This window comes from Narcine bancroftii, chromosome 2, assembly GCF_036971445.1.
Source record: "Narcine bancroftii isolate sNarBan1 chromosome 2, sNarBan1.hap1, whole genome shotgun sequence".
NCBI classification, from domain to species: domain Eukaryota; kingdom Metazoa; phylum Chordata; class Chondrichthyes; order Torpediniformes; family Narcinidae; genus Narcine; species Narcine bancroftii.
Genome location: NC_091470.1, coordinates 241,466,908 through 241,486,243, shown reverse-complemented (window position 1 = coordinate 241,486,243; position 19,336 = coordinate 241,466,908). Strand labels below are relative to the sequence as shown.

Below are 19,336 nucleotides of genomic sequence, written 5' to 3'. Positions count from 1 at the left end.
AACATACATAACACACATACAAGCAAACAATACCTATGCAGTACATATAGTAAATAAATATATAAAAAGAAATAAACTGTTAAATAAATAATAGAATCACAGAGGGTTTGTATGAAGTGGTGTTACTTATTTAAAAGCCACTCATGTTGTATCTCCTGAGAATAGGATCATACAAGTCCTGTCTTTCCAGGAAGTCAATATTCAGATCTATCTTCTGTCCTCAGTTTTCTTCCACAATGAGGCTACACTCCTTATTTTTAAAAGAGGAATTGGAAAGTGGTATCCCTTTTGATATCCACTTTTCTGTGTTCCCCTTTCATTGGGAGTCACACATTGGCAGCTTTTTCCCCTCTGCAGGAAATATTGCTGCTTTCAATCCTGTTTGAACAGGACTGTGAGCCTCTCTAAACTGACTTCTTTGTCTCTCATTTCGATAATATATTTCTTGAAAATTTTGCATGTCACATGGCATGTGACATAATTTCTGTCTTTGAAGCTCATAATGTCTCAACACTTATGTGCTTAAAAACATTTCTGTTCACTTATGCTTTCGTGATGTCTGCCTACATGGACACAAAATGGCTGTGCGTTTACAGAGTTGCTTCTGAGATAACACCTATTGTGTTCAGTATCTCATCATAAATCCTTTAATCTCTTGGCTTCAACTTCAATCAGCAGCCATTCCGTCTCTGCAAATAGCTTTGAATCTTCCATCTCAAAGAACTTTGTGTGTTTAAAATGCTAATTTATTGTCTTGTGTTGAAACCAATTAACAACTGCAAAAAACCATGTGTCTGTAGAATGTAAATGAGCCCTGTCCACCTAACTTATTAAAATATATATACATATCAGTTGAACCTGTTATAATGCAATAGTTTGGGTCCAAAAAAAAATCACATCGCAAGAAAAGCGGGGTCGTGCTAAATTGAGGTTTCAATAAATCATTGTAGTTACATTGAAATTAAAACATAAATTCATTTTTAGTAAACTGACTGTCCCCACTGCTTGCGGCGGCCCCAAGTCCCCATTGCTCATGGCATTCCCAAATACCTTTACTCGCTTCCAGTGGCAGCCTGATGTCCGAGTCCATTGACTCATCTGGATTCGTGTTAAATCAGGTCAGGTTAAATCGGGGTTCCACTCTATGAAATATAGTTTTAACTATAGACTATATAGTCTATAACTAGACTAAAGATTAATCATAGCACATTCGTCACAGTTGAAATTTAAATTTAAGAGAGGTGTCATTGTCTTTTACTTGCATGGTATGTTATATGGCGAGCTCTCCACTGGCCACCGTGACAGAGGTGCACCAAAGAAAAGGTACAAGGACTGCCTAAAGAAATCTCTTGGTGCCTGCCACATTGACCACCGCCAGTGGGCTGATATCGCCTCAAACCGTGCATCTTGGCGCCTCACAGTTTGGCGGGCAGCAACCTCCTTTGAAGAAGACCGCAGAGCCCACCTCACTGACAAAAGGCAAAGGAGGAAAAACCCAACACCGAACCCCAACCAACCAATTTTCCCCTGCAGCCGCTGCAACTGTGTCTGCCTGTCCCGCATCGGACTTGTCAGCCACAAACGAGCCTGCAGCTGACGTGGACTTTTACCCCCTCCATAAATCTTCGTCCGCGAAGCCAAGCCAAAGAAAGATGTTATAGATTTGATCCCTTGCCACATGTGCCTTGTGTTGCTCTCTTTGGATCTGTGAGTACCCATGTTTTGCCTTCTATATTATATGGGAGAATTTAGGCCTGGGTGATCTTGGTGCCATCTTGTCTCCTGTCCTGAAGGCAGCATCACAAGCTCTGAGAAGTGCATGGACCTCTACATCCAACTATGGTTTCTGATTAGCCATGGTTGTGAAGCATTTGATCTCAGTGATGTTGTGAGTAAGATTGTCGAAAGTGTGGGTCTGAAAGGGTTAATTCTTAATTTAACTCTGATACCTGCTTATTTGCCGTGCTTCTACCTTCTCTCCCGTTGCTTCCGATGAACTCCCTCACATCTCCAATAGCCTCCCTCACATTTCCAGCGTCTGCTCCACGGTTTACGCAGACTGGCTCTCTTGCTTCAATAAGTTAAAGCTGGTCAATATCGTTACTCCGATCCTCTGTAACATTCCATATTGTACTTCTAATTTCCTTTGATGATCATAAACAATACATGCAGGGTAGGGAATTTTACCATTACACAGAGCTGAAGTAGCCACTGCCACCTCATGCGTCACCATTTTCTTCAGAATCTTTTCTCCACCCTTTTCGGCTTAATGAGATCTAACCTATAGCGAAGTGACAAAATCTGTGCACAATATTTTGTGTGATCTCAGGACTATCTTGCACAGTTGTAACATGGCATCCCTGTTCCTGTAGCCAATGCCGTGACTAATGAGGGCAGGTGCACTGAAGGCCTACTTCACTACCTCGTCAACCTGCGTTGTCATTTTCATGGAATTATGTACCTATATCCCAAGTCTCTGCACCACTTTGTTCCCCTGGACCTTATCATACATCATGGTAGTCCTGCCCTGGTTTAACCTGCCAAAGTGCAATGCCTCTTATTTGTCCAAGTTAAATTTTACTTGCTGTTCCTTTGTCTATCTCCCAGTTCATCTTAATCCTATTGTAATCTTTGATTGCTTCCACTGTATGACCAATCATCCATAATCTTACTGGCCACATTGACATACAAATCATTGCTATAGTTCGAGTTTATTTTATTAGTTATTTTTCTTTCCATTTAGAAATAAGAAAAAGAAGATCCCATTGTTAAATGGAGAGGAAGTGGACATGGATCTTTCTGCAATGGAGTAGGTCTTTTTCATTGTACTAAAATTTTTTATCAGTGAAAATGTTAATTTTTAAAGGTTGCTTTTGGTTTGTACAAGTATTTAACTTAAAATTGATTCTTTTCATGATAGCTGAGTGGGGTTAAAAGATATACTTTTGTTTTCTTCTAGTGCTGACTCCCCACTACTGTGGATAAGGATAGACCCAGATATGTCTGTATTGAGAAAGGTGGAATTTGAGCAGGCTGATTTCATGTGGCAATATCAGCTTCGTTATGAGAGAGATGTGGTTGCACAAGAAGAATCTATTCATGCTTTGGAAAAGTTTCCCACGCCAGCATCTCGACTAGCACTAACAGATATCCTGGAACAAGAACAGTGCTTTTACAAAGTCCGAATGCATGCCTGCTTCCGTCTAGCAAAGGTGAAGAGTGATGGAATTTTGCATGATTTATTGGAATGCTTTGTTGAGTATGCATTAGATGTAACATTTTCTTTAATTGTATAGATTTCCTTCTGAATATTATGCAATTGATTTGGAGTAATCAGTCACATAGCACAGAAACAGGCCCTTCTGCCCACCATGTTCATGTTGGCTAGCAAATAACTTTCCCTGCCTTTCCATATACCCTTCTGTCTTGGTATTTCAAGACCTTTCATCAAAATAGTAACAAAAAGTTGTGAAGGTACCACAGTGTGATGGTGCACTGATATTTTTTTTAAATCCTAATATAAAACATGACAACTACTCACTTTGAACTAAAATAGAAAATGCTGGATTTCTTAAACTGTCAAATAGCAACTTAGCAAGTAATTTTGTTGAAAAAATGTTTTGTGATTAGTGAACAGGAAAAAAATTGGTCCCATTTGGGCCGAAGTACCAGTCTGTTTAAAGCTGCTGTAATGGCAGCGCTGCCGCTGCTGTAGACCTGCGAAGAGTGGGGATCCAGCTTTAAGCGGCCGGTTTAAGGATCTGACCATGGTTTATTTTTAAAATCCTGCAACCACGCGATCTGGGTCATAGATAGCAGCGCCTATGTTCAGTGGCGGCATATAGGGGTTGCAGACTCCGGGGAAGCAAAGAATTGGTGCAGTGAACCAGAAACCAAGGTGACCATCCACTGTTTGAGAAGGAGAAGTAGAGGAGAGGACCCATAGGACATTGATCACAGCTGCTAACCAGTGAGGGGCTCTGTGGCTAAAGAACATACTGGCAGTGAGCTGTTGAACTCAAGGGGAGGAACCCAGGCAGCTTGGAGGCTGCTGCCAACTGCATTCAAGGGGTTCACACCAGGCTGTGGACTGCTGGAGGCTGGCTGGAAACTCGCTGAAGGGGTATCAGGTAACGGAACCTGGCTGCGAGAGGATGCCAAGGGTACTGAGGGCTTCCTGATTGTGTCGGAGGTTTGGATCTGGAGCTTGAATTGCTGATGGTTTGGACTGAAGTCTGTATGGCTGTGGAGGCTGAGGAAGCACTGGAGGCGAATCCATGGCACTCAGTTACTCTAGAGTGGACTATCTTTTGCTTCTCTTTCTTTGACTGTAAGGGGCGCTGGACAATTTCTACTGATAGCAAATCTTTGTCTGCCTTAATGTAGACTAAAGGAAATTTTGTGTAATATTACCTTTTCTGTTTTATTACATGACAATACAAGAATTTTGAATTTGTTCATGAAGTCAGAGGATACCGGTGAGGTCCTGAATGAATACTCATCTCAATATTAAGTTGAATATTTAAATTCAGGGAGGGAATTGGTGGAATTGAAATTACCAGTGTAAGTGAAATATTAGATGTTTTAACAGGCTTGAAAGGGGATAAATCCTCAGGATTCGCTGACCATCATAATTGATCCACAGCAGACACAATATCATTGGCTCTCCACTTAGCAACTCTTTGTCGACTACATCTCAGCCTTCATCACCTTTACTCCTTCAGTGCTGGTCAACAAGATCCAAACACTAGGCTTCTGTACTTCCTCATCGGAAGGCCACAGTCAATACGAATTGGAAACAACGTCTCCTCTTCACAGACTATCAACACAGACGCACCTCAAGATTACGTGCTTAGCCCCCTGCTCTACTTACTCTACACCCATGACTGTGTGGTTAGGCACAATTCAATGCTATCTGCAAATTTGCCGATGACACCACAGTTGTTGGCAGAATCACAGATGGCAATGATGAAGTGTACGGGAGGGGGATAGATCAGCTTGTTAAGTGGTGTAACAACAACAACCTTCCACTCACTATTAGCAAAACCAAGGAGATGATTGTGGACTTCAGGAGGAAATCAGGAGAATGGACACCAGTCCTCATCAAGGGGTCAGCAATGGAGAGGGTCAAGAACTTCAAGAGTATCAATCTCCGAGGATTTGTCCTGGATCCTCTCTGTTAATGCAATCATGAAGATGGCTCGCCAGTGAGGAGTTTGAGGAGATTTGGTATCTCACCAAAGTCTTTAAACCTTCTACAGGTGTACTGTGGAGAGCATTCTGACTGGGTTCCATCACTGTCTGGTATGGAGGTGATAACGCTCAGGACAGGAAAACCTCCAGAGGGTTGTTAACTCGGCCTACGACATCACGGACACCAGTTTTCACTCCATCGAGGACAAGAGGGTGTGAAAGCAGCCTCTATCCTCAAGGACCCGCACCACCCAGACCATGCCCTCTTCGCTCTCCTACCATCAGGAAAATGGTGCAGTAACCTGAAGATGAGCACTTAGCAGCACAAGGACAGCTTCTTCCCTTCTGCCCTCGCATTTCTGAATGAACAATGAACTACAGACACTACACTACTTTGTCTTTTTCTTGCACTATTTTAGTTATTTTGAAATGTGGTTGAGAGAAAGGTTTGTCCTGTGATGCTGCCGCAAAATAATGAATTTTGTGGCAGGTTCTTGACAATAAATTCTGATTCTGGCATGTTAAGATGAATCACAAGCTGCTATAAGGAGAAAAAGAAATTGCTGGAGATTACTTAATGAAGGTAACTAGTAAAAGATACAGGGGAATGGAACATTGATGTTAGTGAAACAAAAAGAATCAATTGTAAAGAACAAGATTCATCTGGATTTAGAGTTAGAATTAATCAAGGATCACCCTATAAAAGGGAGGTGCTGTCTGACAAATTTCATGAGTTTTTCAGGTTGGTAACTGTGTCGATGTGAATAGTGAGTAAACACTGACAAAGTTGCATATTGGAAATTAATCAAAAAGTATGCACGGCACCTACCCCTATGATCACTTGTGCCGGCCCCTCTTCCCTCAACACCATTCCAAGTGAAGCAACATTTCACTTGTGAATCTGCAGAGTCAACTGCTGCATCCAGTGCTTCCCTTATGGTCTTCTCTAGATTGAAGAGACTGGATGCAGACAGGAAGATCGCTTTGTTGAGCACCTCGGCCCTGTACATCACAAGAGCAGGGATCTCTCAGTGGCTACCCATTTCAGTTCCTTGTCTGATTCCCTAGTCAAAATGTCTGTCCATGGTCTTAGGCACTGCCAGATTGAGAACACCTGTAAATTGAAGGAATGACACGTCATATTCCATCTGGGCATCCTCCAACCAGATGTTTCTGTTAGGCCCCATGCCCCCAATCTTTTCCGATGTCTTTCCTCTAGCTCTATCTCTTTTTCTCTCTCTCTTCCCTTTTCCGATGTCTCCTTTCGCAGAGTGAAAAGCAACCTGTCTCCCCCAATTAATTTTCACCTTTCCTTTCTCCTGCTCTCTTATCATATCCAATTTACACCTTTTGTCTGGTGGTCTGTACTTCTTCCCCTGCCATTCTTCCCTTTTCACCAGATTTTTAATACAGGCACCAGTCTGTGTTTTTCTCATACCTTGAGGAAGGGCTCAGGCCCAAAACGTCAGTAATACATCTTTACCTCTTATGGCCGCTGCAAGACCTGCTGAGTTCCTCCAGCAGTTTTGTGTAAAACTGATGAGTTCTATTTAAAGTTCATAAACCACTTAACACCAGCTCGGATTTTCTATCACTGCAGGTCAGGCCTGCTTGGAGTTTTGTACATATTGCAGTTTGATCTTGTCTTCGTGCTCTTGATCTCATCTTTGATCTGTCTTGCTTGCTTGCGTTCTTTTAGTTTCCTAAATTTGATGAAACGTTGTTGAACTAAAATGCTAACCATTTCATTCTTCACCAATGTTGCCTGACATGCTGAATCTTTCTTTTTTGTTCTAGGAAAATATTTGTCTCGAGAAAATCACATTTAAGATGAAAACTGCATAAATTTGAAATGTTATCTGTTGAATAAATGTGGATGAGGGGAGATTCACTTAAGATCGAGAAAAATATGAGGTGTATGGGGGAATGAAGGCATTTTGTTCCTTCTCAAAGCATGATCAATAGCTGAAACTCATTGCTTTAAAGGATGGTTGATGCAACACTCCTCATCAAATTTAAACAATATTCAGATATGTATTTGAAGAGCTAGATCTTGCAGTGTCAGGGGCCTATGGGATATGGGTTTAGCTTTTTAAAAAATATTTTATTTATAGATTTAAAGCCATAATAAATTTGTTCATTTTATATATATATATATATATATATATATATAGACATGATTATCCAACTGCACGAAAACCAACAAGGTCGGGTCAAATACAGCAATGAGCTCTCTGAACCCTTCTCCATTAACAATGGCGTGAAGCAAGGCTGTGTTCTCGCACCAACCCTCTTTTCAATCTTCTTCAGCATGATGCTGAACCAAGCCATGAAAGACCCCAACAATGAAGACGCTGTTTACATCCGGTACCGCACGGATGGCAGTCTCTTCAATCTGAGGCGCCTGCATGCTCACACCAAGACACAAGAAAAACTTGTCCGTGAACTACTCTTTGCAGACGATGCCGCTTTAGTTGCCCATTCAGAGCCAGCTCTTCAGCGCTTGACGTCCTGCTTTGCGGAAACTGCCAAAATGTTTGGCCTGGAAGTCAGCCTGAAGAAAACTGAGGTCCTCCATCAGCCAGCTCCCCACCATGACTACCAGCCCCCCCACATCTCCATCGGGCACACAAAACTCAAAACGGTCAACCAGTTTACCTATCTCGGCTGCACCATTTCATCAGATGCAAGGATCAACAATGAGATAGACAACAGACTCGCCAAGGCAAATAGCGCCTTTGGAAGACTACACAAAAGAGTCTGGAAAAACAACCAACTGAAAAACCTCACAAAGATAAGCGTATACAGAGCCGTTGTCATACCCACACTCCTGTTCGGCTCCGAATCATGGGTCCTCTAACGGCACCACCTACGGCTCCTACAACGCTTCCACCAGCGTTGTCTCCGCTCCATCCTCAACATCCATTGGAGCGCTTACATCCCTAACGTCGAAGTACTCGAGCAGAGGTCGACAGCATCGAGTCCACGCTGCTGAAGATCCAGCTGCGCTGGATGGGTCACGTCTCCAGAATGGAGGACCATCGCCTTCCCAAGATCGTGTTATATGGCGAGCTCTCCACTGGCCACCGTGACAGAGGTGCACCAAAGAAAAGGTACAAGGACTGCCTAAAGAAATCTCTTGGTGCCTGCCACATTGACCACCGCCAGTGGGCTGATAACGCCTCAAACCGTGCATCTTGGCGCCTCACAGTTTGGCGGGCAGCAACCTCCTTTGAAGAAGACCGCAGAGCCCACCTCACTGACAAAAGGCAAAGGAGGAAAAACCCAACACCCAACCCCAACCAACCAATTTTCCCTTGCAACCGCTGCAATCGTGTCTGCCTGTCCCGCATCGGACTTGTCAGCCACAAACGAGCCTGCAGCTGACGTGGACTTTTTACCCCCTCCATAAATCTTCGTCCGCGAAGCCAAGCCAAGAATATATATATAATTCAAATCCTACTGCATGTGATATAAAAAAAGATACAAATATAGATCTACCCAGAAATCCCCTCCCCCCACTACATCCCATAGTAACCCTCTACTGAAAAAAAGAAAGAAATAAAGAAAGGGACCAGAGCTCTTCAACAGGAGTTTTATTACTATAATATTTAATAATATCAAAAATTCAATTAAATATTTAAACACACCTTTTGTAAATATGGGCTCCATATTTTCAAAAATATATAATATTCATAACGTAAATTATACATTATTTCCTCAAATGGTATACAACTCCAAACCTCAGCATGCCATCTTTCTATTCCCAAATTTATATCTGATTTCCAAGATATGGCTATGCACTTTCTCATACAATTTTCATAAATTTAACTTGATAAATATTCAGTTTTAATTTAAATTTAATTCCTTTAACATCTTCTAATAGAAATAAAAATGGATCCTGTGGGAATATAATCCTGGTTATTTGTTCTAAAAAATTACCTATTTTCAACCAAGAAGTTCTTTTAGTTTCAATTAGGACATTGACGAGTAGAACATAAAACAAAATAAATCTGATTCATTTATCTTTTGAAGTGTCAGATATAACTGATGAATTAAATTGTATTGAACTAGTCTGTATCTCAGATTTATTTTACTTTTCATAACTTCTTTACATTTTCTCTCACTATTTGTGTATTTAAATCTACTTCCCAGTTTGCATTGATTAATGAATTCCTAATTTCTTAGCATTTTTTTGTAATAATTTGTACATTATAATTTCTTTATATTCCCATTACATAACAAAGTTTCTATCTCTGTTTCTGGTGACAATTTCAAATCTTGACCAAGAATATGGGATTAGGTTTGACTATACCAGAGACAGTGGGCTAATGAATTCCTTGTGTGTCTTGAGTTTTCTGAGATTCACAAAACAATACAAACCAGATCAGTGATTGACTTTAACAGCTCTATTGAATCCAACCAAATGGACAAATCCAATATTCGGAGCCAGTTAGTCTGATCTTCGGCAAGACGGGAATTCCATTAGCCTGGCTATTTTATTTCATATCCCATTAAACTTGAGTATTACATAATCTTGAGCAATAAATCATATCTGGAATTGTCCTTTCAGATTGCAAATGCCATGGTGAACACTTGGACAGGTCCTCCAGCCATGAAGTCACTCTTTACTCGAATGTTTTGCTGCAAAAGCTGTTCAAATATTGTTAAGACGAACAATTTCATGAACTTCCAGAGCTACTTTTTGCAGAAGGTATTTTTTTTCACAAATGCTCCTAAAGTAATAGCTGTTGATGGTACTTGGATAAAGTTATTGAAGTTAATAACAAAATATAATGAAGCATATCTATGGTTTGCTTTTATAAAATAACTTTTATTTTGACAAGTATCATTTGACAGCAGTATTTTATGTGTAAATAGATTGTGGTGAAAGATTACACCAATTTTCTTTTTTTTTAAAAGTTCAATTTTTTTTCAACTCCATAGCATGGTAGGATGTGTCAATCTTTGCCCTTTCTGTGCTAATCTCCAATTGGTTTTTCGAAGCTATAGAGCAGACAGTATCCTTTTTTTAAAAAAAATGTTTTGCTTTCAGCCCCAATTTTCTAAATCGAGAAATTCATTTGAAATGAAGCTGCCAACTTGACTTCAGTGGCAGGGTTGGCTCAGAATCAGGGTTTGAATGTAAGGTCCACTCCAAAAATTGTGAACAGAATGAAGGTTGATACTTGATCATTATACTTGTATTAAATTATTACTTTGAAGAGGAGCATTAATATTTTCTTTTTCCTGATCTCGTTAATCCTTCAGACATAATTCCCAAACAGATAAGCTGCCTCAAGTCAACGGACAGTACACAGAAGTGCTGGAGAAATGAAGCAGGTCATGCAGCATCCATAGAAAGTAAAGGTAGTTGACATTTCAGGGCCGAGCCCTTCTTCAGGTAGGCCAAAAATTCTGAAGAAAGGCTCGGGTTCAAAATGCTGACTGCCTTTCACTTCCTATGGATGCTGTGTGACTTGCTGAGTTTCTCTTGCACTTTTGTGACCTGTGCTAGACCCCAGCATTGGTAGATTTTCCTGTTTACCTTGTTAATGGGTTCTTCTATGGTTTGTTAATGTTGTTTGGCTGCTGAAGAGTGATTGGACTTAAAATGGATGTGGAGTCAAGAAAGGAAAATATGCAACTTAAATGTAATTTATTTCCTCCTCTAATATTCATTGTAAACTGATGAGAAATCCTGGCTTCCAACTATCCTTGTTTTCCGAAACACATTGATCAATCTCTCAGTGTTAATACAAGATATATTTGTTCAATTATTTAAAATTAATTACTATAGCTTTATTTTGTAAAAAAAATTGTTTCAGGTAATAGAAAAATATATTTTTGAATGTAAACTAATAGATTTTATCTCTTTCACAGACCATGCCTGTTGCTATGGCATTGCTACGGGATATCCATAACCAGTGTCCCAAAGAAGTGTTGGCCTTTATTTTGGACTTAATTAAATATAATGACAACAGAAAGAACAAGGTACGGTACAAGATATTGGGTGGCACAGTTGGTGTAATGGTTAGTGCAATGCCAGCGATCAGACTAGTGTTCGAATCCCACACTGTCTGTAAAGAGTTTGTACGTTCTCCCGTTGTACGTCTGTAGAGCTCGTCGAAAGAACCAAAGACTTGTTGATCCAAACCAAGGCTTTTATTAGCAAAAGACAGGAGCTCTTCACAGGTGGCCGACCAGTCCGGAATGATCCGACCTGGCTAGGGACACAACCCTCTAAGGACCAGACAGTAGGTGTGGCTAAGCTCTCAGCCAATCGCTGTAAGCACAGTCATTACATACTCTAGATACTGTAACTATATACATTGGTGATAGGTCTGTACTATCACAACGTCTGTTTGGGTTTTCCCTGGGGGCTATGGTTTCTTCCCACCGTTCAAAACATACTGTAGGTACTATAGGGGTGTAGGTTAATTGGGTGTAAATTGGGCGGCACGGACTCATAAGTGAAATGGTGCATGTTTAAATTAAAAATTTAAATTAAATTTAAAATTGAAGGTAATACATCATCAAAGTTTTCTTTTAAGCTTTAATACTTCTGGGATTTTACTCTTACTGCTTTAGCAGTACTGACATTTATTTTCTTTATGCTTCCTGGTTATATGTCATCGTAAAAAATGAAGTTAATTCACATGTACTTCAAACATCTTTTTCAAATACATCTGTGTTAATTTTAAAACCACCCGGAACCATGCAAAAATGTTATTTGGTGACAAGCCAACATCATAAAACCCTGGGTCATCACTGCTACCTTCAGGCAAAAGATACAGAAGCTTGGAAACCAGGCTCAGAACAGTTTCTTTCCAACTGCTATCAGACTTCGGAACCTCCCCTTCTTACGCTAATCATGGACTACCCTGACAGCTCAGAAGGGCTGTTTGCACTCTTTTTGCATGAGAATTAGTGTGAACATTTATGATCTACCTATTTGATGTGTTCATTCTCATTGCTTTTTTTTACTTCAATTGAGTTTACTATCTTTTCATTCCAAATATCTTCTTGACTGCAGCAAGTCTGAATTTTGGTGCAATTGTGGGGACATTTCACAACAGGTTAAACTCATTATCACCTGAAAATGCAGATGCTGATTTGAAAAAACAAACCGCGAGAGGAACCCAAGTGTCCGTCCTGCCGAGTTCCTCCAGTAGCTTGTTGTTGTGTCAATGTTGGTTGTCGCAACTTCCTCGTAAATATTGCATTATTTCCCATTTTAGTTTTCAGACAACTACTATCGCGCTGAACTTATTGATGCACTTTCAAACTCAGTGACACCTGCAATGAGCATCAATAATGAGGCTCGCACGTTGGATAGTCTCAGTCCTGATGTGCGATTAATTTTGGAGGAGATAACCAGATTTCTAAATATGGAGAAGTTACTACCAAGTTACAGAAATACAATAACTGTCAGGTACTTAATTAACAAACATATACTGCATGAATCCACATGATAATGATATCAAGTGAATGAATGATTTTTCCTACAAAATTAAGACTTGGGTGATAACAACTATAAACATTCTTGTTATTTCTATCCTCTTTCAGCAAAATTGTCTGAATATTTTCTGCTTTTTAAAAAATCCCTATGTGACTGCATCTGAATAATTGCCTTTTAAGTCTGAAGGCAACAATTCACCATGCTTTCTCTGTGTATTTTTAATCAGTCATAACATATATCGAGAGATTGATGATTTGGGATTTGAAGTAACTATTTTATAACTTCATGGCATTCATAGCTGCAATGTGTGCATTGCAACTTGTTTATTTAACATGATCAGTTTTATAGTTTATTTATTTCAAAAGCAATTGTCAATTGCTTTGAAAGTCCCAATAGAAGCAATAGTAATTGTATAATTTACACCAGATGGGCCATCATTATCCATGTAGCTTTTGACTCTTAAACTAGAGCTATATTTTGCATTTGTTGTTCATGTTCTGCAATTATCCATACTGAATCAACAGACACTAGTCTTTTTAATTGAAACCAAACTGTGCTGGAGCTGAGGGCAATTAAGACTGTATGCAGAAACACAAGTAATGATGGTAAACAAGAAAATCTACATGTGCTGGTCTAATACAGTACACAGAAGTGCTGGAGATACTCAGCAGGTCATGTGGCATCCATAGAAATAAAAGGCAGTTACCATTTTAGGCCTGAGCCATGACTTGTTGAGTTTCTCCTGCAGTTTTGTGCACTGCACAAGTAATGGACGATTAGAATTAAAGTGGAAATTGCTGGAAATACCCAGCTCATCTGGCAACATATTTGGGAAAAAAACAGATGATTTTAATGTTAGTGAACATACAGCAAATGATATGAAACAAGAACATCTGCAGATGCTGTAATTGCAGTAAAAACACAGAAATGCTGGAGGAACTCAGCAGGTCTCGCAGCGTCCATAGTAGGTAAAGATATATAAGCAATGTTTCTGAATAAAAGAAAGGGTAGGAGGAGGGGTAAAGACCAACAGACAAAAGGTGTTAATTCTGTATGGACCAGAGACCAGGAGAGAGGAAATTTGGGGGGAGTGGGAAATGGAAACTGGAGAAGTCAATGTTAATGCCATCTGGTGGAGGGTGCCAGGATGAACTATGAAGTGTGGTTCCTCCAATTTTCGTGTGCTCTCAGTCTGGCAGTGCATGAGACCACGGACAGACAAGGGGCGGGAATCCACGCTATTGGAGACAGCCGAGATGCTAACTATAGTGGTCTCCCAGTCTGCATCCAGTCTCTCCGATGTAATGGAAATCACAACGGGAGTACTGGATACACTCGATGATCCCTGCAGATTCACAAGTGAAGTATTGCTTCACTTGGATGGACTGTTTTGGGCCCCAAATGGTGGTGAGGGAGGAGGTGAGAGCACAAGTGGAGCATCTCCTGTGGTCACAGGGATAAGCGCAAAAGGGCACTTTGTGGGAAGAGAGGAGTGGACAAAGGTGTCACGGAAGGAGCAGTCCCTGTGGAAGATGGAAAGGGGAGGAGCAGGGAAGATGTGTCTGATGGTAGGATGATGTAGTAGGTGGCGGAAGTTGCAAAGGATGGTGCATTGCGGAGGTTGGTGGGTTGGGGTGAGGACAAGGGAAATCCTATGCTTGTTGTGTGTGGGGGCAGAGAGGGCAGGGCAGATCTGCAGGTAATGGAGGGTTTACAGGTGAGGCCCAAGTTGATGGTGGTAGAGGGAAAGCCATGTAGTTTGAGGAGGAGGACATTTCTGATGATCTGGCATGGAAGACCTAATTCTGGGAACAGATGCAACAGAAAGGAGGAATTGAAAGAAAGGAAGAGAATCCTTACAAAGGACAGGGTATGCAAAGGTGTTGTTGAGGTGGCTGTGGGATTTGATGTATTTGCAGAAGATGTCTGGCAAGAGTTTGTTTCCTGAGATGGAGACATAAATCGAGAAAGGGGACTGTGTTGCAAGAGATGGACCAAGTTAATTTGAGGTCATGGTGGAAGTTGGCAGCAAAGTCAATAAAGTCGAAGAACTTATCATGGGTGCTTGAGGCAGCACAAAAGTAGTCATTGACGTAGCGGAGGAAGAGTTGAGGGGCCTTACCCTTCCAGGCTTGTAGCATGGATTGCTCCCTAGAGCCAACATAAAGGCAGGCATAGCTGAGGCCATGCAGATACTCATGGCTACCCACTTGACCTGGAGAAAGTGGGATGAGTCAAAGGAGGTTATTGAAGGTGAGGACAAGATCTTTCAGCCCGAGGAGGGTGGTGATGGAGAGGTACTGGTTGGGTCTATTATTCAGAAAGAAAATAAAGGTGTTTAAGCCTTTGGTATGGTCCATGGTAAAGATGAGACGGTCAAGTTCAGGGAACTGGAAGTTGTTGGTGATGGAGGGCATGTGAAGCATTGCGGGTGTCGGTGAGAAGGGACTGGACCAGGGGGACAAAATAGAGTCGTGGTAAGCGGATACCAGTTCAGTGGGGCAGGAGCAATAGGTCTGCTGATTAGCATGCCTAACCCTAACTTTCCTTCAACCCATGACCACATTCCAAAAACTGAAAACCACAAACCCTTAAACTCTATCAACAACACTCACAGTCCCTTTCTCATGTTCATGCATTTGAATACTAAAACACTAATCTATGACCTTTCCATTGATATCTTTCTCAGTGACACTCTATTACCTTAGGTCCCCATCCTCAACCACCCTTCACCTTTGCCCCCCTTGAGCCACACCCCTCTGAACCAGAAAACCCCCTTATCCTTTAATTTCCACAATCACACTCAACAGTCCCTCTGTCACATACAAGTTAGAATTCTAAAGACACTCATCTATAATCTTTCCAAAAGGATAGTTTATAGTGAGACTGGAGATTCCGTCTCACTATAAACTATCCTTTTGACTTGGCCCATGACTGCATCATTCTCATCTCTATTGTGATCCGTTGATGTTTTCAAATCAGGAAGATAGCATACTGAGTTTAATCTAGAATTCACAAAGATTAATGTCGAGGATTTAATGGTTATATAATATTTATTCTTTTATGAGCAGAGGAAAGATTACAGATGAGTGTCTTTAGAATTCTAACATGTATGTGAACAAGAGCGATGGTTATCACACTGTGTCCAAATTGAAAACCTAACCCGAATATTTCTTGGAGGAGTTGGAGGCCTTCTAATTTTCTTATCCAATTTCATTGCTTTTTAAAATTATGTTCCTTGTTATTGTGGAAACGATGTGGGGAAAAAAGTAATCATGGCATAAAACTGAACATAATCACACACTCTCTGCAACCATAAAAGATGTTGTGTTCTACCAATGTTGCTTGGACTATTTAGTATGTCTCAATGTATTTCTCAAAATGTTTTATTTTTTAAGACTCTTGTGTCTCTTCAACTTGCAGCTGCCTGAAAGCTATTCGTGTGCTTCAGAAGAATGGCCATATTCCCAGTGATCCATCACTCTTTAAATCTTATGCAGAATATGGGCACTTTGTTGATGTTCGCCTAGCAGCCCTGGAGGCAGTTGTAGATTATACGCAAGGTATGATTTTGATGTGCGAATTTGTAGGATTTTTTTTTCCTTTGTATAAAATATGGTAAACATCAGATAATGTGCTTTTTTCAATTATCATTAATTAATTTAGTGGTTAACTTTGGCATGTAACTCTTCACCTTGATTGATATGATAAATGCAAAGATTGTATAGACACACTTCTTTACAAACTTAGTTTTAATGCTTATTGTTAGTGGATTACCTAACTTTTCATTGTGGTCTTTTCATTAATTTCTGATATGACTTGCACTTATCACTTTCTTGTACCCTGACAATAACATCTCAATACCTGTGTTGCGTCCCCTTTCAAATATTTAATCTTCCGTACACAACTTAGTCTAGTGTCCATCTTTTATAAATATTTTTGACCTCAAGGAATTTGTGAAGTTTTGTTGTATTGCTCAATCTGGTCTCCGGAATGATCTGGCATGTAAAACTTTTGCTTGAGTTTTATCTTTTCCTTTCTTACTTGAGTTTCTGACCTTGGATTTTTTCATGTAAAGGGACAGCATTCCATGGGTGATTGTTTCATAATGGGATGTCTGCCTTGTAGGCACTAACTAGAATGTAGCCTTAGAACATTTTCTTTTATCAGGAAGTCACACATGGCTCGTTGGGATTAGAAAATGGAAATGTCCTTTTGTTCTGCATAATCATATTTGATATTATTGGAATGCTCTCGATTCTCAATTGTACTGAGAAATTTAGATTCAGAGTATTCAACATCAAACTTGTTTTTAAAAAAAATCACTGAAGCCAATTTGTGGTAGTCCAGATCAAATAAAAGATTTTTTTTGTTTAAGGCCTTTAAAACAAAACACAATAAATGTTCATGGTTGCTTGAACAAAACTTACAATGAAGTGTCAACTCCACATTTAATTCTGTTTCTGACTTTCAAGTTTATGAATTTCATTGAAACCGACATTTAGATGAACAATAATCACTATGTTGTATGTTAAGCACAAATAGCTGGCAAAGAATTTTCACATGAATTATATAATGCAGTATGCATTTTCTTCTGTACTTTATTGTGAACAAATTAGCGGAGTGGTGTGTTCTTGCAACTTTTCTTTAAAAATATTTCTTTGGAAAACTATGCCATAGAAATTTAAACGCACTTAATCCGGGAAAATTGGTACAAATTAACATGGATCTAACTCTGTCTGAAGTTGAAATAACCCCTTCCTAAAGGACACTTTAGAAATCTGTAAGGAAATTATGGTTTTAAGAATGTAAAGGTTTGAAAAACATCTAGATGGGAAGGATAATAATGCACCGCATGCATGGAGGTAAAGATATACATTTTGGGCATGAACCTTAAGGTGTGAGCAAAAAACAGGCAAGAGGCCTATATTAAAAAAGCCGGTGAAAAGGGAAGAATGAAAGGGGGAGGAATACAGACCAACAGACAAAAGGTGTCAATTGGATATGATAAGAGGAGAAAGGAAAGATAAGAAATGATAGGGGCAGGGGGAACATAGTTCTAGGTTCTGTGAAAGGAGACGGATGGAAAAAAAAAGAGAGAGAGAGAGTGAACTAGAGAAAAGGAGAGAAGGAGGGATGGAAATTGGAGAAATCAATGTTAATGCCATCTGGCTGAAGATGCCCAGGCGGATGGAGGTGTTGTTCCTCCAATTTATTGGTGGTCTCAGTCTGGCAGTGCATGAGACCATGGACAGACGTGTCAGAAAGGGAATGGAGTGGGAAATTGAAATGAGTGGCCACTGGGGGATCCACACTGGAGTGGACTGAGCCGAGGGGCTTAACAAAGCGATCTCCCAGTCTGCATCCAGTCTCTCTGATTATAGAGGAAATCACAGCAGGAGCACTGGATATTGTAGGTGACCCCTGCAGATTCATTTGAAGAGTTGCCTCACTTGCAAGGATTGTTTGGGGTCCTGAATGGTGGTGAGGGAGGAGGTGTGGGTGTAAGTGGAATATCTTTAGTGGTCAGGGTGTAAGTACCAAGAAGACAATTGGTGGGAAGGGAGGAGTGGACCAGAGAATCACCGAGGGAGTGGTCCCTGCAGAAGGTGCAGAGAGGAGGAGCGAAGTTGTATTCTGTAGGTGGCAGAAATGTTTGATGTGGAGACTGGTGGAATGGTAGGTGAGGACAAGGGAAATCCTGTCCTTGTTGCATGTGGGGGCAGAGGGAGCCAGTGTAGAAATGCGGGTAATGGTGGATATGCAGGTGAGGGCTGAGTTGATTGTGTTTGAGGGGTGGGCACATTATTTGAAGAAGGAGGACATCTCTGATGATCTGGCATGGAAGACCTCATCCTGCTAGCATTTGCGACAGAGACAGAGGAACTGAGAGAAAGGAATGGAATCCTTACAGGGGACAGGGTGTGAATAGGTATAGTTACATTCGATATGTGGATTGGTGGGTTTGTGAATGTCTGTTGAGAGTTTGTCTCACAAGATGGAGACTGAGAGATCAAGAAAAGGGTGAGTGTTACTGGAGATGGGCCAAGTGAATTTAAAGTCTTGGAAGTTGGCAGTAAAGTGGATAAAGTCGACAAGCTCATCATGGGTGCAAAATTTCATTGTCAATTTTATCCACTTTTTGTTCACACTTTGATGAAGTGTTCAGGCCTCAAATGTTGGTAATATATCTTTACTTCCTATGGATGCTGCAAAACCTGCTGAGTTCCTCCTGTATTTCTCTGTTTTTACTGTAGTCACACCATCTACAGTCTTTTGTATTTTACTGGAATAGGAGAGACGATTGCATTCTGTAGATTTTTGAAGTTCAGGGGGCAGTTGGTAAAGCAAGTTAGATAAGAAGGTTCGAAAGAGAGGGCAAAAAGTACGATTGTTACAGGAAGGAAAGATTTTAATAATAATGGGGAAGAAATGGAGATATTCCCTTTGAAACAGATCTTGACAAGAAGCTTGATGGATGTGTGCATGGTGATAATGAGATTAGATAAATTACAAAGAGCTGGTCCCTTCAGTAGGGTCGTTTGAAAACCAAGGGACATGGTTTAAAAGTTAAGTGCAGAGTTAAGATACAAGAGAAACTTTGTTGTGCAGAGATTGATTATGACATGGAGCTTTGTGATGAAGGTCAGTGTGGATCTTTGGAACTTTCTATCCAAGAGA

The 19,336-nt window shown here is 40.5% G+C and overlaps 1 protein-coding gene across 5 annotated transcripts in view; it reads left to right on the top strand.

Moving 5' to 3' along the window:
• Positions 1-19,336, top strand: part of taf2 (TAF2 RNA polymerase II, TATA box binding protein (TBP)-associated factor) — a 147,694-nt gene that overhangs the window by 59,163 nt on the left and 69,195 nt on the right. For all 5 annotated transcript variants that reach the window (XM_069920591.1, XM_069920590.1, XM_069920593.1 and 2 more), the window contains exons 15-20: positions 2,744-2,809; positions 2,960-3,212; positions 9,767-9,907; positions 11,077-11,187; positions 12,435-12,628; positions 16,079-16,218. In XM_069920591.1, the coding sequence (XP_069776692.1) occupies positions 2,744-2,809; positions 2,960-3,212; positions 9,767-9,907; positions 11,077-11,187; positions 12,435-12,628; positions 16,079-16,218 (905 nt within the window). The remainder of the gene's footprint in view (positions 1-2,743; positions 2,810-2,959; positions 3,213-9,766; positions 9,908-11,076; positions 11,188-12,434; positions 12,629-16,078; positions 16,219-19,336) is intronic.